The sequence below is a fragment of the Bombina bombina genome, chromosome 6 (assembly GCF_027579735.1).
Source record: "Bombina bombina isolate aBomBom1 chromosome 6, aBomBom1.pri, whole genome shotgun sequence".
NCBI lineage: Eukaryota > Metazoa > Chordata > Amphibia > Anura > Bombinatoridae > Bombina > Bombina bombina.
The window spans coordinates 78,038,067-78,060,278 of NC_069504.1; the positions used below are offsets into that span (position 1 = coordinate 78,038,067).

General features: G+C 38.5%; 1 protein-coding gene across 2 annotated transcripts in view; it reads right to left on the bottom strand.

The window, feature by feature from the left end:
* Window positions 1–22,212, bottom strand: part of SEPHS1 (selenophosphate synthetase 1) — a 153,834-nt gene that overhangs the window by 46,529 nt on the left and 85,093 nt on the right. For both annotated transcript variants that reach the window (XM_053716487.1, XM_053716486.1), the window contains 3 exons: window positions 12,947–13,101; window positions 9,537–9,627; window positions 3,055–3,154 (listed from right to left, as the gene is read on the bottom strand). In XM_053716487.1, coding sequence (XP_053572462.1) covers window positions 3,055–3,154; window positions 9,537–9,627; window positions 12,947–13,101 — 346 coding nt within the window. The remainder of the gene's footprint in view (window positions 1–3,054; window positions 3,155–9,536; window positions 9,628–12,946; window positions 13,102–22,212) is intronic.

Genomic DNA, 22,212 nt, shown 5'->3' on the forward strand with positions numbered 1-22,212 from the left:
CTGATATGCAGGCATTTTGGATAAAATATTTGCTATGGAGCTATCCATTACAGCCGTCAATTGTTGCATGGTAATAAGCATTGGCGCGCTAGATGTACTAGGGGCCTCCTGCGTGAGCAAAACTGGTGTAGACACAGTAGGAGATGATGTATTATGTCTACTCCCCTCATCTGAGGAATCATCTTGGGCAATTTCATTATCTGTGGCAGTACTGTCCTTACTTTGTTTGGACGCTATGGCACAATTATCACACAATTTTAAATGGGGAGACACATTGGCTTTCATACATATAGAACATAGCTTATCCGAAGGCACAGACATGTTAAACAGGCTTAAACTTGTCAATAAAGCACACAAAAAACGTTTTAAAACAAAACCGTTACTGTCTCTTTAAATTTTAAACAGAAAACACTTTATTAATGAATATGTGAAAAAGTATGAAGGAATTGTTCAAAAATTACCAAAATTTCACCACAGTGTCTTAAAGCATTAAGAGTATTGCACACCAATTTTCAGAGCTTTAACCCTTAAAATAACCAAGCCCAGAGGGGAATACGATACCAAATGACGCCTTCTAGAAACTTTTCCAGCTACTTTCAAATCCTCACACATGCATCTGCATGTCTTGCTCTCAAAAACAACTGCGCAGTAATGGCGCGAAAATGAGGCTCAGCCTACAACTGGGAAGGCCCTCCCTGACTGGAAAAGGGGTCTAACATAGTGCCTGCCGTTAAAAAACGTTCCCCAAGTTTATAAATGTGAATGATCAGCATAAACATGTATAAAATGTCCAAATAAAGCAATCGATTTAGCCCATAAAAATGTCTACCAGTTTTATAGCCCATATTAAGCCCTTTATTCTGTTTGAGACTAAGAAAATGGCTTACCGGTCCCCATGAGGGGAAATGACAGCCTTCCAGCATTACACAGTCTTGTTAGAAATATGGCTAGTCATACCTTAAGCAGAAAAGTCTGCTAACTGTTTCCCCCAACTGAAGTTACTTCATCTCAACAGTCCTATGTGGAAACAGCAATCGATTTTAGTTACTGTCTGCTAAAATCATCTTCCTCTCACAAACAGAAATCTTCATCCTTTTCTGTTTCAGAGTAAATAGTACATACCAGCACTATTTTAAAATAACAAACACTTGATAGAAGAATAAAAAACTACATTTAAACACCAAAAACTCTTAACCATCTCCGTGGAGATGTTGCCTGTGCAACGGCAAAGAGAATGACTGGGGTGGGCGGAGCCTAGGAGGGACTATATGGCCAGCTTTGCTGGGACTCTTTGCCATTTCCTGTTGGGGAAGAGATATTCCCACAAGTAAGGATGACGCCGTGGACCGGACACACCAATGTTGGAGAAATTAGGTTTTTTGAATTAACAGAAAATGTGCAATATGCATCAAATGACATTAGACAGGTGCATAAATTTTGGCACCCCAACAAAAAGATTGCATCAATATTTAGTAGAGCCTCCTTTAGCAGAAATAACAGCCTCTAGACACTTTCTATAGCCTGTAATGAGTTTCTAGATTCTGGATGAAAGTATTTTGGACCATTCCTCCTTGCAAAACATCTCCAGTTCAGTTAGGTTTGATGGTTGCAGAGCATGGACAGCCCGCTTTACATCACCCCACAGATTTTCAATGATATTCAGGTCTGGGATGGCCATTCCAGAACATTGTACTTGTTCCGATGCATAAATGCCATGGTAGATTTTCAGCAGTGTTTTGGGTCGTTGTCTTAATGAAATATCCAGTCCTGACGTAACTTCAACTTTGTGACGGATTCCTCAACATTATTCTCAAGTATCTGCTGATATTGAGTGGACTCCATGCGACCCTCAACTTTAACAAGATTCCCAGTTCTGGCACTGGCCACACAGCCCCACAGTATGATGGAAAATCCACCAAATTTTACTGTGGGTATCAAGTGTTTGTCTTGGAACGCTGTGTTTTTTTGCCGCCATGCATAACGCCCCTTGTTATGACCAAATAACTCAATCTTTGTTTCATCAGTCCACAGCACCTTCTTCCAAAATGAAGCTGGCTTGTCCAAATGTGTGTTTGCATACCTCAAGCGACTCTGTTTGTGGCGTGTGTGCAGAAAAGGCTTCTTCCGCATCACTCTCCCATACAGCTTCACCTTATGCAAAGTGTGCTGAATTGTTGAATGATGCACAGTGACACCATCTGCAGCAAGATGATGTTGTAGGTCTTTGGAGGTGGTCTGTGGGCTGTTTTTGACCGTGCTCACTATCCTTTGCCTCTCCAATATTTTACTTGGCCTGCAACTTCTGGCCTGAACAAGAACTGTGCCTGTGGTCTTCCATTTCCTCACTATAATCCTCTAAGTGGTCACTGACAGCTTAAATATCTGCCATAGCTTTTTGTAGCCTTCCCCTAAACCATAATGTTAAACAATCTTTGTTTTCAGGTCATTTGAGAGTTGTTTAGAGGCCCCCATGTTGCCAGAGTCAAAGAGAACAACAACTTGCAATTGGCCACCTTAAATACCTTTTCTCAGGATTGGATGCACCTGTCTATGAAGTTCAAGGCTTAATGGGCTCACCAAACCAATTGTGTGTTCCAATTAATCACTGCTAGGTAGTTAAAGGTATTCAAATCAACAAAATGACAAGGGTGCCCAAGTTTATGCACCTGTCTAATTTCGTTTTGATGCATATTGCACATTTTCTGTTTACCCAATAAACCTCATTTCACTACTGAAATATTACTGTGTCCTTCAGTTAAAAGTTATTTGATTGATCAAAATGAAATTGCTGATGCAAACACCCAATTATTTATAAATGGAAATCATGGAAATTGTCACACACACATATATACACATATATACACACACACATATATACACACACACACACACACACACACACACATATATATATATATATATATATATATATATATATATACACACACACACACACACACACACATATACAAACACACACACATATATATATATGTATGTATGTATATATATATATATATATATATATATATATAAAAATAAAAAATGAAATACCTGTTCTGTTTAACCGTGCCATGTTCATCATTGCCTCCTGATATGCCAATTCCACATCTTCTTGGGTAACAACCAATTTGATTTTATTCCACTTCTCTGGCTGGGAAGGAAGCAAACAGAAGACAAGGACAAAATAAAATTAAATTAAATCTTTACAAAAATGTAAACACACCTTGGAGAATTTCACATTTTTGCAGGGACATTTTTAGCTGCAATCACTAGCTGTGAAGGTCTCTATCTCTGGCTGTCAAGGGGTCAAAAAGTACAGATAGGATTAGTAAGCTTCACTTGCAAGAATAACTTGTGTTTTTTTTTTCTAAAAACACAAGTTGGAGAAAGACCAGATTTTTAGACCATCTCTGTGTGAGAAAATGTTAACACCTGCAAAATCTCCAGCTTGCAAGCATCAGTGTTGGACAAAGCTGAATACTTACAGAAGTATATTGAGGCCCTAGTGGGTAAACTTGTGCTAGTAACATAAGAATCAAGACCCCTCAAGTAGTTAACATTTCATTCTGAGGTATAAGCTTACATTTTTAGAATAACTTTATGCATACCCAAGGCATTCTTTAATTCCCTTACAGTATTTTGCTTTACCAGGCCTAGTGAAAGTTTGTTCCATGAATGCACTGGCCTTTCTGTAAGTACCAGAAGCTTACCTTTCCCACCGTTAGAAACATTTTGTCCCAATCTGGTAAACAGATCAGTTGGAAGTCACCAACAATGTCTTAAAACTACTTGTAGTATAACCATATCAATACTGTTTGTTAAGTGACCCTTGAGGTTGGTACCCCACCCGACTCACTCACCCATGGAAACCATAGCGACAATTTTCTGGTCAACAATAAAGAAGAAAAAATAGCACCAGATGTGAAAAATTTCCTTTAGTGGCAAAATAAATAAACAAAATATCCTGGTGGAAAATAACAAAGTATGGTTGCTAAGCTCAGAGAAAAGAAAACTAAAAAGAAAATTTATGCTTACCTGATAAATTTATTTATTTTTTGACACGATGAGTCCAAAGATCATCTTACAATTACTAATGGGATATTCACTTCCTGGTCAGCAGGAGGAGGCAAAGAACACCACAGCAGAGCTGTTAAATAGCTTCTCCCTTCCTTCCCACTCCAGTCATTAGACCGAAGTTCGGAAGAGAAAGGAAAAGCCAAGTTGTAGAGGTGTCTGAAGTTTACAATAACCCACAATCTGTCTTAGAAGAACAGGGCGGGCCGTGGACTCATCGTGTCAAAAAAGAAATAAATTTATCAGGTAAGCATACATTTTCTTTTCTTTTTTAAGACACAATGAGTCCACTGATCATCTTAATTACTAATGGGATTCAATACCCAAGGTAGAGTCTACAGATGACATGGGAGCGACAAGACAGGGAACCTAAACAGAAGGCACCACTGCTTGAAAAACCTTTCTCCGAAAAGCGGCCTCAGCCAAATCAAAAGTATCAAATTCGTAGAACTTTGAAAAAGTGTGAAGAGAGGACCAAGTTGCAGCCTTGCAAATCTGATCCACAGAAGCTTCATTTTTGAACATCCATGAGGAAGCAACAGCCCTTGTGGAATGAGCCGTAACTCTCCCGGGAGTCCAGCAGTCTCATATGCAAACCGTATGATACTCTTCAGCCAAAAAGAAAAAGAAGTAGCCGTCGCTCTCTGTCCCTTGCGTTTTCCTGAGAAAACCACAATCAAGAAAAAGACTGACAACAGTCCTTAGTCGCCTGCAGGTAATACTTTAAAGCATGAACCATGTCCAAATTGTGCAGAAGTCTTTCCTTCTGAGAAGAAGGATTAGGACACAGGAAAAGAACAACAATCTCCTGATTAATGTTCCGATCAGAAACAACCTTAGGAAGAAATCCTAATTTAGTACGTAAAACTACCTTACCTTATCTGAATGGAAAATATGATAAGGAGACTCATACTGTAAAGCTGAGAGCTCTGACACTCTCCGAGCAGAAGAAATAGCAACAAGAAATAAAAACTTTCCAAGATAACAACTTAATATCTAAGGAATTCATAGGCTCAAACGGAGCCCCTTGAAGAACTCTGAGAACTAAATTCAGACTCCATGGATGAGCAACTGGTTTGAACACAGGCCTGAACCTGACCAAGGCCTGACAAAATGATTGTACCATTTTGGACATCTGTCAGACGTTTGTGAAACAAAATAAAGACAAAAATTTAACCCCTTTAGGGAACTTGATGATAAACCTTTCTCCAACCCCTCTTGGAGAAAAGACAAAATTCTAGGAATCCTAACTCTACTCAATGAGTAGCCCATGGATTCACACCAATAGAGATATTTACGCCATATCTTATGATAAATGTGTCTAGTGACAGGCTTACGAGCCTGAATCATGGTCTCAATGACCGAGTCAGAAAAACCCCGCTTAGATATCTCCAAGCAGTCAGCTTCAGAAAAAACAGATTTGAGTGAAGAAGGGGCCCTTGAATCAGAAGGTCCTTCCTTAACGGAAGACTCCAAGAAGGCAGAGATGACATGTCCGCCAGATCTGCATACCAAATCCTGCGAGGCAAAGCCGGTGCTATGAGGATCACTGATGCCCTCTCCTGCTGGATTCGAGCAATGATCCGAGGAAGAAAAGCAAACGGAGGAAAAAGCTGGGGAACACTTCCGGATGGAGTTCCCACTCCCCTGGATGAAAAGGTCTGCCTGCTCAGGAAATCTGCCTCCCAGTTGTCCACCCCTGGGATGTGGATCGGCGACCGGCAGCAAGAATGGGCCTCCGCCCACTGAATTATTTTGGATACCTCTGTCATCACTAAGGAACTCCTCGTTCCTCCTTAATGATAGATGTAAGTCACTGACGTTATTTTGTTCGACTGGAACCTGATAAACTGGACCGAGGCTAACTGAGGCCAGGCCAGAAGAACATTGTAGATCGCTCTCAGCTCCACAATGTTTATAGGAAGAACAGACTCTGGCAGAGTCCAAACCCCCTGAGCCCTTAGGGAGCCCCAGACTGCTCCCCACCTTAGAAGGCTGGCGTTTGTTGTTAGATGGTCTGTGAAAGCAGGTTCCCTGGGAGAGATGATCCAGAGACAACCACTATTGAAGAGAATCCCTTGTCTTCTGCTCCAGTAGAATTCGAGGAGACAAATCTGTATAATCTCTGATCCATTGCCTGAACATGCTTAACTGCAGAGGTCTGAAATGGAACTGAGCAAACGGGATGATGTCCATTGCCACCATCAGCCCGAATACCAGCATGCACTGAGCCGCTGAAGGCCGAGAAATGGATTGAATGACTAGACAAGTATCGATACTCTGATTTCCTAACATTCTGTCAGAAAAATCTACATTGATAAGGAATCTATTATGGTTCCTCTGACAGTTACCCTTATGAATGGGACTGAGGAACTCCTTTCCAAATTTACCTTCCACCCGTGAGATCGCGGGAAGTATAACACCATGTCTATGTGACATCTTACTTGCTGTAAGGATGGCGCCTGGATCAAAATGTCGTCCAGATAGAGCGCCACTGTAATGCCCCAAAACTGAAGCACTGCCAACAGAGACCCGAGAGCCCTTGTGAAAACTCTAAGGGCTGTGGCAAGCCCGAAAGGAAGAGCCACGAACTAGAAGCATTTGTCCAGAAAGGCAAACCTTAGAATCTTGAGACGATTCCTGAGAATGGCACATGAAGGTGCGCCTCCTGTAAATCCACTGTTGTCATAAATTGACCCTCTTTGATCAAGGGAAGAATGGAACAAATAGTTTCCATCTTAAAGGACAGTATACTAAGAAATCTGTTTAGACTCTTAAGATTTAAAAAGTGGTCTGAAGGTTCCCCCCTTTTTTTGGGAACCACAAACAGATTGAGATAAAAAACCCAGACCCTGTACCTGCATTGGGACTGGACCAATCACTCCCAGGTCTGAGAGGTCTCCTATGCAGTGTAAGAACGCCTCTCCTCTTGTCTGATCTGCAGATAATCTTGAAAGCAGAAACCTGTCTCTGGGAGGAAAACTTTTGATCTCGAACCCAAGCCTGAGCGCAGACGGAAAGTCTGCCCCTTACAAGATCCGATCCCAGATTGGGGGCATGTCCTTCATGCTGTCTTTGATTCAACAACAGGCTAATTGGATTTTTTTTTTTTAATTCTTTAAATTTCAAGAGATTATTTTCCGTCAAGCCAGGTCCCAACAAGGTCTTCCCCTTGTAAGGAATCACTAAAAGCTTAAACCTAGAGCATACATCCGTAGAACAAGGCTCTAACCATAAGGCTCTGTGAGCTGGAACAGAGAAACCTAAAACCTATGCTCCCAGTTTGATAACCTGAGGGGAAAAAATTTAAATAAAGGAATTAAGTCAATTTGAAAGCTTTTATCCTATCCTTGATTTTATCCAGGGGAGTTTCTGACTTAGTAGCATCAGACAACGCATTAAACCAATATGCCGTTGCACTAGTGAAGGTAGCAAAGTACAGAGCTGGTTGCCATTGTAAGCCCTGGTGTACAACCCTTTTCTAATTTTTGTCCATAGGACCTTTGAAAAAACCTGACTATCCTCTAAGGCAGTGTTTTTCAACTAGTGTGCCGTGAGAGATTCTCAGGTGTGCCGCGGCAGACTGACAACAGTGTGATTTTTTTTTTTTTTTCTTGTATCATTTTATGGTGGAGTGCTGTTGCGGTTTTATGTTAGATTTAAGAACTACAAATAAGGCAGCCATCTTAGTGGGATTTGATCATCTAGACACAGGGGAGAGTAGGGCATAGAGTGAAGATGCTTAAAAGTTATAATACCTCCCGATTCAAACTTTGCTCGCTCCTGAAAGATACTTCTAGTAAGGATGGGGCAGAAGTACCTCAGGGGTAAGTCATAGTCCACTAACCACTAGGAGCAAAGACAAGGAAAACTGAGCATGCCAGCAAGAATATGCACCAAACATCTACAGGCAGCCCTGACAGAGAGGGGGCTGGACCCTTGCAGAGTAACTCACGCTGTATACAGAAGGATCACAGTTTTCTTCAAAGGCATAAACCAATCATCTTTCCCAGCTACAAATAGAACAAACGATCTACAAGAAGCAGGTTATATACAAGAAGTCTGATGCACCCCTCAAGGTTTGACAAATACAGGGAGGTAGGTTGTCATGGTGATTAGAAATGATAGTCTTTAATTACTTTAATATAGTCTCCATACCATCCTTTAAGCTTTTTTAGCGCTCCTGAACTGCAATTAATTTGTAGAAATGATAGTCTAACATCCCTCCGATCCAGTACCAGCACATTATTTAGCTTGCCTCAATACAAAAAGAAAGCAGCTTGAGCCTCCTTTTCCTACAGAGCACCACAGTTATGGAACGACCTCCCGCACACTTTTAAACCTTCCCCATGCCTAATATCCTTTAAGAGATCCCTCTCTGCATATCTCAAAACAGAATGCACCTGTCATGGTTGATTATATATTTCTTACCTGTTCTATGTAAAATTTTTGCATCTATTGTGTATTATTATTGTTTTTGTATTTTACTGTACCCTTTTGTATCAATGCAATGTTTTGTGGACCCAGGACATACTTGAAAACGAGAGAGATCTCAATGTATCCTTCGTGGTAAAATATTAATAGTCTAACATCCAGACAATGTCTCTACATCAGCATTGTTTAATGAAAGCTTGAATGCTGCAGTTTAGAGTTTGGCTGCTAGGTGTCACTAGACTGCTGTGTGTATAAAATTACTACCACATGCCTGTTTAAATTGACAGGAAACCCATTTTTTCTTTCTTTCATGATTCAGATAGAGAATACAATTTTAAACAACTTTCCATTTTACTTCTATTCTACAATTTTCTTGATTATTTAAGAATCCTTTGTCGAAAAGCATAGCTAAGTAGGCTCTGCCCCTGTGTGCTATTTGCTGATTAGTGGCTGCATATGCACCCTGGTCATTGATTCGCCCAGTGTGTTTTTTTTGTTGTTAAATCTTCATTAAAGGGACAGTCTAGTTAAACTAGGGCATGCAATTATAAAGAACTTCCTAATGCACTTTTATCATCAAATTTGCTTTGTTCTCTTTGTATTATTTGTTTAAAACTAAACCTAGGTAGGCTCATATGCTAATTTCTAAGCCCTTGAAGGCCACTTATCTCAGTGCATTTTGACAGTTTTTCACAGTTAGTGCTAGTTCATGTGTGCCATATAGATAACATTGTGCTCACTCATGTGGAGATATTTATGAGTCATCATTGATTGGCTAAAATGCAAGTCTGTCAAAAGAACTGAAATAACTAAGTGTATTAATATAACCATGTTGGTTATGCAAAATTGGGGAATGGGTAAAAAAGGGATCAACTTCTTTTTAAACAATAAACATTTTCAAGTAGACTATCCCTTTAAGTCTTGTTTGTTTTTACTATCTGCAATAGCATCTAGGCTTCAATATCTTCACTTGAGAATTCTTCATACACATTTAAGACAGTCAGTGTGCACCTCAGGTTACTTACAATATCAAGCCACTGATGGACGGCTACCGCCACCTGAGTTCCCAAAGGTTTGGTGAGAACCAGAACATCTCCTGGCACAGCATTGTCAGGCCTAGAAAAGGAAAAGACGTGTGTGTCATTTTCTATAGCATACAAGGTAATCATCATATCAAACACACACTTTATGCTTCCACGTGTAGCATCAGTTCACCTTAAAGGGACAGTTCACCCAAAAACTTTCTCCCCTTTAAATTATTCCCAATGATCCTTTTTACCTGCTAGAGTGTATTAAATTGGTTGCAAGTGGCTCCTTCACTCATATTTCAGCATTTGAAATAGCTGATTTAGCTTGTGGTTTCCCAACCTATACTGAAAGTTTTGATACTGGCGTATATGCTATTGACAAGCCTAAGTAAACACAGCCAGCAGAAGAGATTACACCCTCAGTGGGGTGCAGGATAGTTAAGTAATAAAATTATAATTTTCCATTGTTCTCTCTATGTATTGAGCTTTGGTGTTCCAGACAATTATAAGATAAGGAAGCAAGTCTGTGTACATAAAAGTGATAACATAATGAGATCTGATATTACCTGAAGCTCAACCCATTGTAATAGGCTGTGGTTTCAAAGCACAAAACCAGCTACTTCAGATACACAAATAAACCCGAAAATGCAATTTCTCAAATATTTTATACTCTGCAGTTGGTATAACAAGTGATTTAAAATACATTTATGGAAAAACAATTTTACAGTGTACTGTCCCTTTAACAACATTCAGGTGACCACTGTTGCCATAGTCTACACCTAAGGGCTACCGGTGCATGTGACCTTATATGAAAGAGGGGTCACTTACCCGGAGCACCCTATAATCACATAAAAGATAGTTATTTGCCATTACAGTCACAATCACTAGTTACCTACAGACATAGCATCCCTTATTTGAATTATAGTAATCCCCTTTCATGGGGGTAAATGTGTAAAGAAGATGAATAATATTCTCAAGGTACAGTGTGTTATGGATGCCTTTACCTTAAGACAACTGAGTATGGTTTAAAATACTCTGGGCATCATAATATCAAATGAAATACATTTTGTACGACCTGCTTATGAACAGGTTTAGCTTTGAATAAAGGTTAAAGTGATTGTAAACTTGAACAAATTAAAGCCCAGTATCAAAAAATAATACTGGGTCACTTTAATTCATTAAAGTTTACAAAGACACATATTTTTTAAACAGAACGCTGGTCCTCCGCATGCAGCTAATGCTTTCTTTAGCAGATTGATGACGAACCCGGCTTCCTGCAATTGTTGTGTGCCCCCTTTGGCGTCCAGCTCATGGGGCACGCAACGATTGGGGGAAGCCACATTCGTCATTCAAAAATAAGCGACTTTGTAAACTTTAAAAAAATTAAGTGCCACTGTTTTTAATATTTTTTTAGATACTGGGATTTAATTCATTAAAGTTTATAATCACTTTAATGAAAAAGTCAGAAAGACCCAACGATACAATGAGTTGTTTATTCAGGATGCGTCTGAAATATAACAGATGCCTTTTAGAGCTGATCACTGAAGAAATCTGCAGGGATTGTGCAATTACTTTGAACCGTAAAATAAAAAACAGATACATATTTTAACTGCAGATAAGAAGCAGAAAATCCATTGAGTCGTCTCATATTTACATCTGAAGTACAGCTTAGGTACTGAAATAGACTTATGCACATTAGACTCCCTTATCAAATCTATCATTATTACTTCTAAATTTTCAAAATGAGTGTATATGATGACTGAACCAAAATGATATATCAGAGGATTGAGAAGTATTTCAGAAATTAGAGGACTAATGGGATAGGAAAGTCAAAATTCAACTATCATGATTCAGAACTCACTTTTATTTTCAAATTGACTTTGTTTTTTTGGCATCCTTTGCTGAAAAATAATATGTACATATCAAACACTACAAGGAGTTACCTGGTGATTGGTTGCTGCAAATATATGACTCTTGTCATTGGCTGACAAGGTGTGTTCAGCTATATTCCAGTAGTGTTTTGCTACTTCTTCAGCAAAAGATACCAAGAGAATAAAGCAAATGTGAATGTGATCAAATTAACTTGGGAAATTGTATGCTCTGAACCATGAAGGAAAACGGTTGAGTTTCATGCCCCTTTAAATAATCATGTTCTGTAGTTTATGCTGTATGTTTCTCATATCAGAACACAATGGGCTCCATGTACTAAGCAGTCAGCGAGCTACCCGCAACAAATCTCGCGTCAAAATTCGCAAACTGATATGTACAAAGCCGTCAATTATGTTAAAACTCGCATCTTTAAAATTGCGAGCGTACTTATCCGCCAAACCTCGCTACCGCTCCATTTTTCACTGTAATTAGACACATTTGACCACCAACTCGCCAAAAACGAATGTACTAAAAAATCTATTTGTCCGCTCGCTACAATTTCCGCTCCCACCTCGTTATTTTTGCCTCGCCACCTTTTAGGTGGCGGGCAAGGTACAAAACAATAGGAAAGTCAATCTAGACGCCAGTCTAGACATATATAAAAGGCAGTAATATCAGCATTGTACAGCATAACTGGCGTCTAATTTGTCTCTCATTTCCATGTACATAAATTGCGCCAAATTTGTCGACTGTAATTAAAGAGTAATCTATATTTTAAATATGTATTGTATAGTTGTCAATCTTTATAATTATTTTTATATTAATATTTATATATTATCAGATCCAGATGAAGCCATATCCAAATTGTAAATAAATATTACAAAAATAACGCTGTTATCACTCTTCAAAAAATTTAGAACAATAATAAAGTTGTTTAGATAAGTTGAACTTTTATAGGAGCAAAATTCCCGCGACTACTATGATGTTCGTGACACCTTGCATGTCACGTGTTAATAATTGGCCAGACAATTCAACTGAAAGTTAAAAGTACATCAGCTTAGTCGCGGCGAGCGAGACTTCAAATTTATCAATAATCCGCCACTGCTCGCGGCGGGCTAGACTTGTCTATTTATTGGGGGATTATTAGTACATAGTGACAGCGGACACCATTTCGCCCGCGGCGAGTAACGGCGAGTTTATCCGCGTCTAAAATGACGGATGAATTGACGGCTTAGTACATGGAGCCCAATATGTTAACTTTATTTTCCCCCAATGCCTCAACTACTATATAAAATTTCAACACAGGCCAACTTTCCTTCTAAATCATCTTCCAATTTTGCTGCTACATTTAAGTTATTAGTATGTGAAAGACTGTATTTAACATGGAAATGTAACTACATTATCAGTTAAAAAAAAAGTTATTTACTCATAAAATGGAAATTAGTTATATGATGCAACGATTCACAAATCAATAGAACAACTGGTGACTATAAAGTCGGAATGCATTTACATGCGACTGAAAAACAAAGAAATCTTACATGATGAATTCATTAGGCTGACATACAGTTGTGGCGACGCCTCCCAGAATTACCCATGGATTCAGTACAGTTTGGCCCCCGGTAACAGATGTGCCTGCTTCTTCTGCAGCATCCTTGAAACCTTGGATAATAAGAGGCATCACTTTGTCTCTTTCCTATAGTAAAGAAAAGGAAGAAATTCACAAAGGAACAGAATAATTAAAAAAAACTTACATGGGTTTGACAATTCATTTAGGAGACAATTTAAAAAAAAAAAATATGTTTTGGGGGAAAAAACATAATTTATGTAAGAACTTACCTGATAAATTCATTTCTTTCATATTAGCAAGAGTCCATGAGCTAGTGACGTATGGGATATACATTCCTACCAGGAGGGGCAAAGTTTCCCAAACCTCAAAATGCCTATAAATACACCCCTCACCACACCCACAATTCAGTTTAACGAATAGCCAAGAAGTGGGGTGATAAAAAAGTGCGAAAGCATATAAAATAAGGAATTGGAATAATTGTGCTTTATACAAAAATCATAACCACCACAAAAAAAGGGTGGGCCTCATGGACTCTTGCTAATATGAAAGAAATTAATTTATCAGGTAAGTTCTTACATAAATTATGTTTTCTTTCATGTAATTAGCAAGAGTCCATGAGCTAGTGACGTATGGGATAATGATTACCCAAGATGTGGATCTTTCCACGCAAGAGTCACTAGAGAGGGAGGGATAAAATAAAGACAGCCAATTCCTGCTGAAAATAATCCACACCCAAAATAAAGTTTAATGAAAAACATAAGCAGAAGATTCAAACTGAAACCGCTGCCTGAAGTACTTTTCTACCAAAAACTGCTTCAGAAGAAGAAAATACATCAAAATGGTAGAATTTAGTAAAAGTATGCAAAGAGGACCAAGTTGCTGCTTTGCAAATCTGATCAATCGAAGCTTCATTCCTAAACGCCCAGGAAGTAGAAACTGACCTAGTAGAATGAGCTGTAATCCTTTGAGGCGGAGTTTTACCCGACTCAACATAGGCAAGATGAATTAAAGATTTCAACCAAGATGCCAAAGAAATGGCAGAAGCTTTCTGGCCTTTTCTAGAACCGGAAAAGATAGCAAATAAACTAGAAGTCTTTCGGAAAGACTTAGTAGCTTCAACATAATATTTCAAAGCTCTAACAACATCCAAAGAATGTAACGATTTCTCCTTAGAATTCTTAGGATTAGGACATAATGAAGGAACCACAATTTCTCTACTAATGTTGTTGGAATTCCCAACTTTAGGTAAAAATTCAAAAGAAGTTCGCAACACTGCCTTATCCTGATGAAAAATCAGAAGAGGAGGCTCACAAGAAAGAGCAGATAATTCAGAAACTCTTCTGGCAGAAGAGATTGCCAAAAGGAACAAACTTTCCAAGAAAGTAATTTAATGTCCAATGAATGCATAGGTTCAAACGGAGGAGCTTGAAGAGCCCCTAGAACCAAATTCAAACTCCAAGGAGGAGAAAATGACTTAATGACAGGTTTTATACGAACCAAAGCTTGTACAAAACAATGAATATCAGGAAGAATAGCAATCTTTCTGTGAAAAAGAACAGAAAGAGCATAGATTTGTCCTTTCAAGGAACTTGCGGACAAACCTTTATCTAAAACATCCTGAAGAAACTGTAAAATTCTTGGAATTCTAAAAGAATGCCAAGAAAAATGATGAGAAAGACACCAAGAAATATAAGTCTTCCAGACTCTATAATATATCTCTCTGGATACAGATTTACGAGCCTGTAACATAGTATTAATCACAAAGTCAGAGAAACCTCTGACTAAGAATCAAGCGTTCAATCTCCATACCTTTAAATTTAAGGATTTGAGATCCTGATGGAAAAAAGGACCTTGCGACAGAAGGTCTGGTCGTAGCGGAAGAGTCCACGGATGGCAAGAGGCCATCCGGACAAGATCCGCATACCAAAACCTGTGAGGCCATGCCGGAGCTACCAGCAGAACAAACGAGCATTCCTTCAGAATCTTGGAGATTACTCTTGGAAGAAGAACTAGAGGCGGAAAGATATAAGCAGGATGATACTTCCAAGGAAGTGATAATGCATCCACTGCTTCCGCCTGAGGATCCCGGGATCTGGACAGATACCTGGGAAGTTTCTTGTTTAGATGAGACGCCATCAGATCTATTTCTGGAAGCTCCCATATTTGAACAATCTGAAGAAATACCTCTGGGTGAAGAGACCATTCGCCCGGATGCAACGTTTGGCGACTGAGATAATCCGCTTCCCAATTGTCTATACCTGGGATATGAACCGCAGAGATTAGACAGGAGCTGGATTCCGCCCAAACCAGAATTCGAGATACTTCTTTCATAGCCAGAGGACTGTGAGTCCCTCCTTGATGATTGATGTATGCCACAGTTGTGACATTGTCGGTCTTAAAACAAATGAACGATTCTCTCTTCAGAAGAGGCCAAGACTGAAGAGCTCTGAAAATTGCATGGAGATCCAAAATATTGATCGGTAATCTCACCTCCTGAGATTCCCAAACTCCTTGTGCCGTCAGATATCCCCACACAGCTCCCCAACCTGTGAGACTTGCATCTGTTGAAATTACAGTCCAGGTCGGAAGCACAAAAGAAGCCCCCTGAATTAAACGATGGTGATCTGTCCACCACGTTAGAGAGTGTCGTACAATCGGTTTTAAAGATATTAATTGAGATATCTTTGTGTAATCCCTGCACCATTGATTCAGCATACAGAGCTGAAGAGGTCGCATGTGAAAACGAGCAAAGGGGATCGCGTCCGATGCAGCAGTCATAAGACCTAGAATTTCCATGCATAAGGCTACCGAAGGGAATGATTGTGACTGAAGGTTTCGACAAGCTGAAATCAATTTTAGACGTCTCTTGTCTGTTAAAGACAGAGTCATGGACACTGAATCTATCTGGAAACCCAGAAAAGTTACCCTTGTCTGAGGAATCAATGAACTTTTTGGTAAATTGATCCTCCAACCATGATCTTGAAGAAACAACACAAGTCGATTCGTATGAGATTCTGCTAAATGTAAAGACTGAGCAAGTACCAAGATATCGTCCAAATAAGGAAATACCACAATACCCTGTTCTCTGATTACAGACAGAAGGGCACCGAGAACCTTTGTAAAAATTCTTGGAGCTGTAGCTAGGCCAAACGGCAGAGCCACAAACTGGTAATGCTTGTCCAGAAAAGAGAATCTCAGGAACTGATAATGATCTGCATGAATCGGAATATGCAGATAAGCATCCTGTAAATCTATTGTGGACATATAATGCCCTTGCTGAACAAAAGGCAAGATAGTCCTTACAGTTACCATTTTGAACGTTGGTATCCTTACATAACGATTCAATATTTTTAGATCCAGAACTGGTCTGAAGGAATTCTCCTTCTTTGGTACAATGAAGAGATTTGAATAAAACCCCATCCCCTGTTCCAGAACTGGAACTGGCATAATTACTCGAGCCAACTCTAGATCTGAAACACAATTCAGAAATGCTTGAGCTTTCACTGGATTTACTGGGACATGGGAAAGAAAAAATCTCTTTGCAAGAGGTCTCATCTTGAAACCAATTCTGTACCCTTCTGAAACAATGTTCTGAATCCAAAGATTGTGAACAGAATTGATCCAAATTTCTTTGAAAAAACGTAACCTGCCCCCTACCAGCTGAGCTGGAATGAGGGCCGCACCTTCATGTGGACTTAGAAGCAGGCTTTGCCTTTCTAGAAGGCTTGGATTTATTCCAGACTGGAGATGGTTTCCAAACTGAAACTGCTCCTGAGGATGAAGGATCAGGCTTTTGTTCATTGTTGAAACGAAAGGAACGAAAACGATTATTAGCCCTGTTTTTACCCTTAGATTTTTTATCCTGTGGTAAAAAAGTTCCTTTCCCACCAGTAACAGTTGAGATAATGGAATCCAACTGAGAACCAAATAATTTGTTACCCTGGAAAGAAATGGAAAGTAGAGTTGATTTAGAAGCCATATCAGCATTCCAAGTTTTAAGCCATAAAGCTCTTCTAGCTAAAATAGCTAGAGACATAAACCTGACATCAACTCTGATAATATCAAAAATGGCATCACAGATAAAATTATTAGCATGCTGAAGAAGAATAATAATATTATGAGAATCATGATCTGTTACTTGTTGTGCTAAAGTCTCCAACCAAAAAGTTGAAGCTGCAGCAACATCAGCCAAAGATATAGCAGGTCTAAGAAGATTACCTGAACACAGATAAGCTTTTCTTAGAAAGGATTCAATTTTCCTATCTAAAGGATCTTTAAACGAAGTACCATCTGACGTAGGAATAGTAGTACGTTTAGCAAGGGTAGAAATAGCCCCATCAACTTTAGGGATTTTGTCCCAAAATTCTAATCTGTCAGACGGCACAGGATATAATTGCTTAAAACGTTTAGAAGGAGTAAATGAATTACCCAATTTATCCCATTCTCTGGAAATTACTTCAGAAATAGCATTAGGAACAGGAAAAACTTCTGGAATAACCACAGGAGATTTAAACACCTTATCTAAACGTTTAGAATTAGTATCAAGAGGACCAGAATCCTCTATTTCTAAAGCAATTAGTACTTCTTTAAGTAAAGAACGAATAAATTCCATTTTAAATAAATATGAAGATTTATCAGCATCAATCTCTGAGACAGAATCCTCTGAACCAGAAGAGTCATCAGAATCAGAATGATGATGTTCATTTAAAAATTCATCTGTAGAGAGAGAAGTTTTAAAAGATTTTTTATGTTTACTAGAAGGAGAAATAACAGACATAGCCTTCTTGATGGATTCAGAAACAAAATCTCTTATGTTATCAGGAACATTCTGCACCTTAGATGTTGAGGGAACTGCAACAGGCAATGGTACATTACTAAAGGAAATATTATCTGCTTTAACAAGTTTGTCATGACAATTAATACAAACAACAGCCGGAGGAATAGCTACCAAAAGTTTACAGCAGATACACTTAGCTTTGGTAGTTCCAGCACTAGACAGCGATTTTCCTGAAGTATCTTCTGACTCAGATGCAACGTGAGACATCTTGCAATATGTAAGAGAAAAAACAACATATAAAGCAAAATTGATCAAATTCCTTAAATGACAGTTTCAGGAATGGGAAAAAATGCCAATAAACAAGCTTCTAGTAACCAGAAGCAAAGAAAAAATGAGACTGAAATAATGTGGAGACAAAAGCGACGCCCATATTTTTTGGCGCCAAATAATACGCCCACATTGTTTGGCGCCTAAATGCTTTTTGGCGCCAAAATGACGCCACATCCGGAACGCCGACATTTTTGGCGCAAAAGGACGTCAAAATATGACGCAACTTCCGGCGACACGTATGACGCCGGAAACAGAAAATATTTTTTGCGCCAATAAAGTCCGCGCCAAGAATGACGCAATAAAATGAAGCATTTTCAGCCCCCGCGAGCCTAACAGCCCACAGGGAAAAAAAGTCAAATTTTTAAGGTAAGAAAAAATGATTGATTCAAACGCATTATCCCAAATATGAAACTGACTGTCTGAAAATAAGGAATGTTGAACATTCTGAGTCAAGGCAAATAAATGTTTGAATACATATATTTAGAACTTTATAAATAAAGTGCCCAACCATAGCTTAGAGTGTCACAGAAAATAAGATTTACTTACCCCAGGACACTCATCTACATGTTTGTAGAAAGCCAAACCAGTACTGAAACGAAAATCAGCAGAGGTAATGGTATATAAATAAGAGTATATCGTCGATCTGAAAAGGGAGGTAAGAGATGAATCTCTACGACCGATAACAGAGAACCTATGAAATAGACCCCGTAGAAGGAGATCACTGCATTCAAATAGGCAATACTCTCCTCACATCCCTCTGACATTCACTGCACGCTGAGAGGAAAACCGGGCTCCAACTTGCTGCGGAGCGCATATCAACGTAGAATCTAGCACAAACTTACTTCACCACCTCCATAGGAGGCAAAGTTTGTAAAACTGAATTGTGGGTGTGGTGAGGGGTGTATTTATAGGCATTTTGAGGTTTGGGAAACTTTGCCCCTCCTGGTAGGAATGTATATCCCATACGTCACTAGCTCATGGACTCTTGCTAATTACATGAAAGAAATATATATTTAGGTTTAAATGACACTGCTTTGTTACAGCAATATATTTTTTGCATTATAGTCACATGGTAACTGTGCTTAAAGTGATGGCAAACAATCGTTTTTTAGTTACAAAATTTGAAATCATAAAGTAAAACATTGGCAACTTCATTCATGAAAGGCTTTGTAAACACTTTTTTTTATATATATTATAATAATAATAATAATAATTACCCTTTCATGTTTTCAGATACTCCATTGTTCCTACGCCTTTAACGGATACTATTTCTTACTTCAGTTTTGATTCATTATGTAGTCAGTCGCAGTGCACCCCCTTTGGCGTCCAGCAAGTAAATAACGCCCCTGGTTTTGCATGACAAAGGGGGCACGATACAATTGTCTACAGCCTGAATCGTCACTGAAGTAAGAAATAGACTACCCTTAAAGGGACAGTCTACACCATTAATACACTTTTTACCTCTGTGATTACCTTGTATCTAAAGCCTCTGCAAACTGCCCCCGTATTTCAGTTCTTTTGACAGACTTGCATTTTAGCCAATCAGTGCTGACTCCTAGGTAACTCCACGTGCATGAGCACAGTGTTATCTATATGACACACATGAACTAACAAGGTCTAGGATATTAGCATAAGAACCTCCAAGGTTACCTTTCAACTAAGAAAACCAAGAGAACAAAGCGAAATTGATGATAAAAGTAAATTGGAAAGTTGTTTAAAATTACATTGTCCTAGCTGAATCATAATAGTTTATTTTGGACTAGACTGTCCCTTTAAGGGTGGAGGAAAGACGGAATATCTGAAAACATGAAAAGGTAATTATTAAAATAAATAAATAAATGTTTACAAAGCCTTTCATTAATGAAAGTGCCAATGTTTTACTTTATGATTACAAATATTGTAACTAAAAATAATTAAAGTTTACCATTACTTTAATCCCCACAAAGGGACAAGGGACACTCAAGTCAAAATTAAACTTTGATGATTCAGATAGAGCAGCAATTTTAAACAACCTTAAAATTTACTTCCATTAACAAAATGTGCACAGTCTTTATATTTACACTTTTTTGAGTCACCAGCTCCTACTGAGCATGTGCAAGAATTCACAGAATATATATGTAATCGTATATGCATTTGTGATTGGCTGATGGCTGTCACTTGATACAGGAGGTGTGGAAATAGACATAAATTTGAAATTTATCAGAAAAAATATATTCCTCATCAGACTAAGTGCTTTTGCATTGTCTTGTTATCATGCATTTGTTGATTTTGCAAATAAACTGTATTTACTGGTCCTTTAAGTCTTGTTCAGAACCTACTAGCTTTACAGTCCCTGAGTAAGACATAGCCAGTCAGCTAATCAGAAATGGAAGTTGCACAGCCCCAACAATCAGCTGCAGTTTTCTGCTTGGGCCTGCAAAATGTGCAGCTCTTGGGAAGGGCTTTACCTATGTGTTTAACCCCCTAGCTGACCATCTTTAAAGGGACATGAAACCCACATTTTTTCTTTCATGATTTAGTGAGAGCATGCAATTTTAAACAACTTTCTAATTTACTTCTATTATCTAATTTGCTTCATTCTCTTGATATTCTTTGCTGAATAGCATATCTAGATATGCTCAATAGCTGCTGATTGGTAGAAGCACATAGATGCCTCGTGTGATTGGCTAACCCATGTGCATTTCTATTTATTCAACAAAGATTATCTAAAGAATGAAGCAAATTAGATAATAGAAGTAACTTGGAAAGTTATTTAAAATTGTATTCTCTACCTGAATCATGAAATACATTTTTGGGGTTTAGTGTCCCTTTAACAACATCATTTAAACACCTAGATGCAGTCAGCAAATTAGAGAAGCCCTACAGTGTGCACTACTTTTGCCTTCCTTGTGAGACCAAAGTCAGGCAGATTAAGCTCTAATTGAATTTCTTCAAATATTTAAAACATGACATCTCTACAAAATCTCAGCTCATGATTCAAGAAGCAACTCCTCATCTTCAGGGTAAATAAACACCCATATGCTACCTTGTAAAAAGCTGGAGTTTGAATAGCAAATCCGGACATCTGTGTGTAACATTGGAAGCCTGTATGGTTTCCTGCAACAATCTACACATCTGGGGTACACAAGATAATTCTTGGTTGTGCAATTTTGAATAGCAGGTGCGCATAAGTCATGCAGATTTGGTTCTACTTCTGGGTTTGAATAGGGCTGTAGGTACCAATAAGCTAACTTAGCGTTTACATAAGATTTAGTATAAAGCACATACTGATTATGTCATACATGTGCGCTTGAAGCAGATTTAAGATGAATGGTAAATAAGATGTAGCTACTCTATGCTCTTGACAAGAAAAATGTTTTAGTCTTCTGTTGTTAAAGGGACAGCACTTGTGTAAGGCTTTGTTCTTTTGGTATGCTTTGTTGAAAAGCAAACTTATGTTGGCTCAGGAGCAGCAATGCACTACTAGGTGTTAGCTGTTGATTGGTGGATGCCCATATATGCCACTTATTGCTGGCTCACCTGTGTTCAGCTAGCTCCTAGTAGTGTGCTACTGCTCCTTGAACAAATGATACCAAGAGAATGAAGCAAATGCAAACATAGAAGTAAACTGGAAAGTTGTTTAAAATTGTATGTTCTGTCTAAATCATGAAGGAAACCATTTATATTTGTGTCCCTTTAAATACTGTATATAAGAATTGCATAATTAAAAAAAACATCATAAGACACAATGCAATTGCACTTATTCTGAATTTTAAATTCAAAATTGACTTCAATTTGCTGGCACCCTACATCATGTGACAGCCATCAGCCAATCACAGACTCATAAGTATACACTGCCCCCTCTTGCACATGCTCAGTAGTAGCTTGTGCTTCAAAGTGTGCATATAAAAAAGCTGTACACATTTAAATAATGGAAGCAAATTGGAAAGTTTGTTAAAACTGAAAGATCTATCTGAATCATGAAAGTTTAATAACAACTTTAGTGTCCCTTTAAGACTGAACTAAAGGTAGGAAGGTTCAGATTTTATACAGTTAGTTAAAATTAAGGGCTGGCATGACCATTAGTTTTCTGATATTCCATATTGCTAACTGTGCTATTGATGTTCTAAGATGCTCTGAAAAGGTGCAAT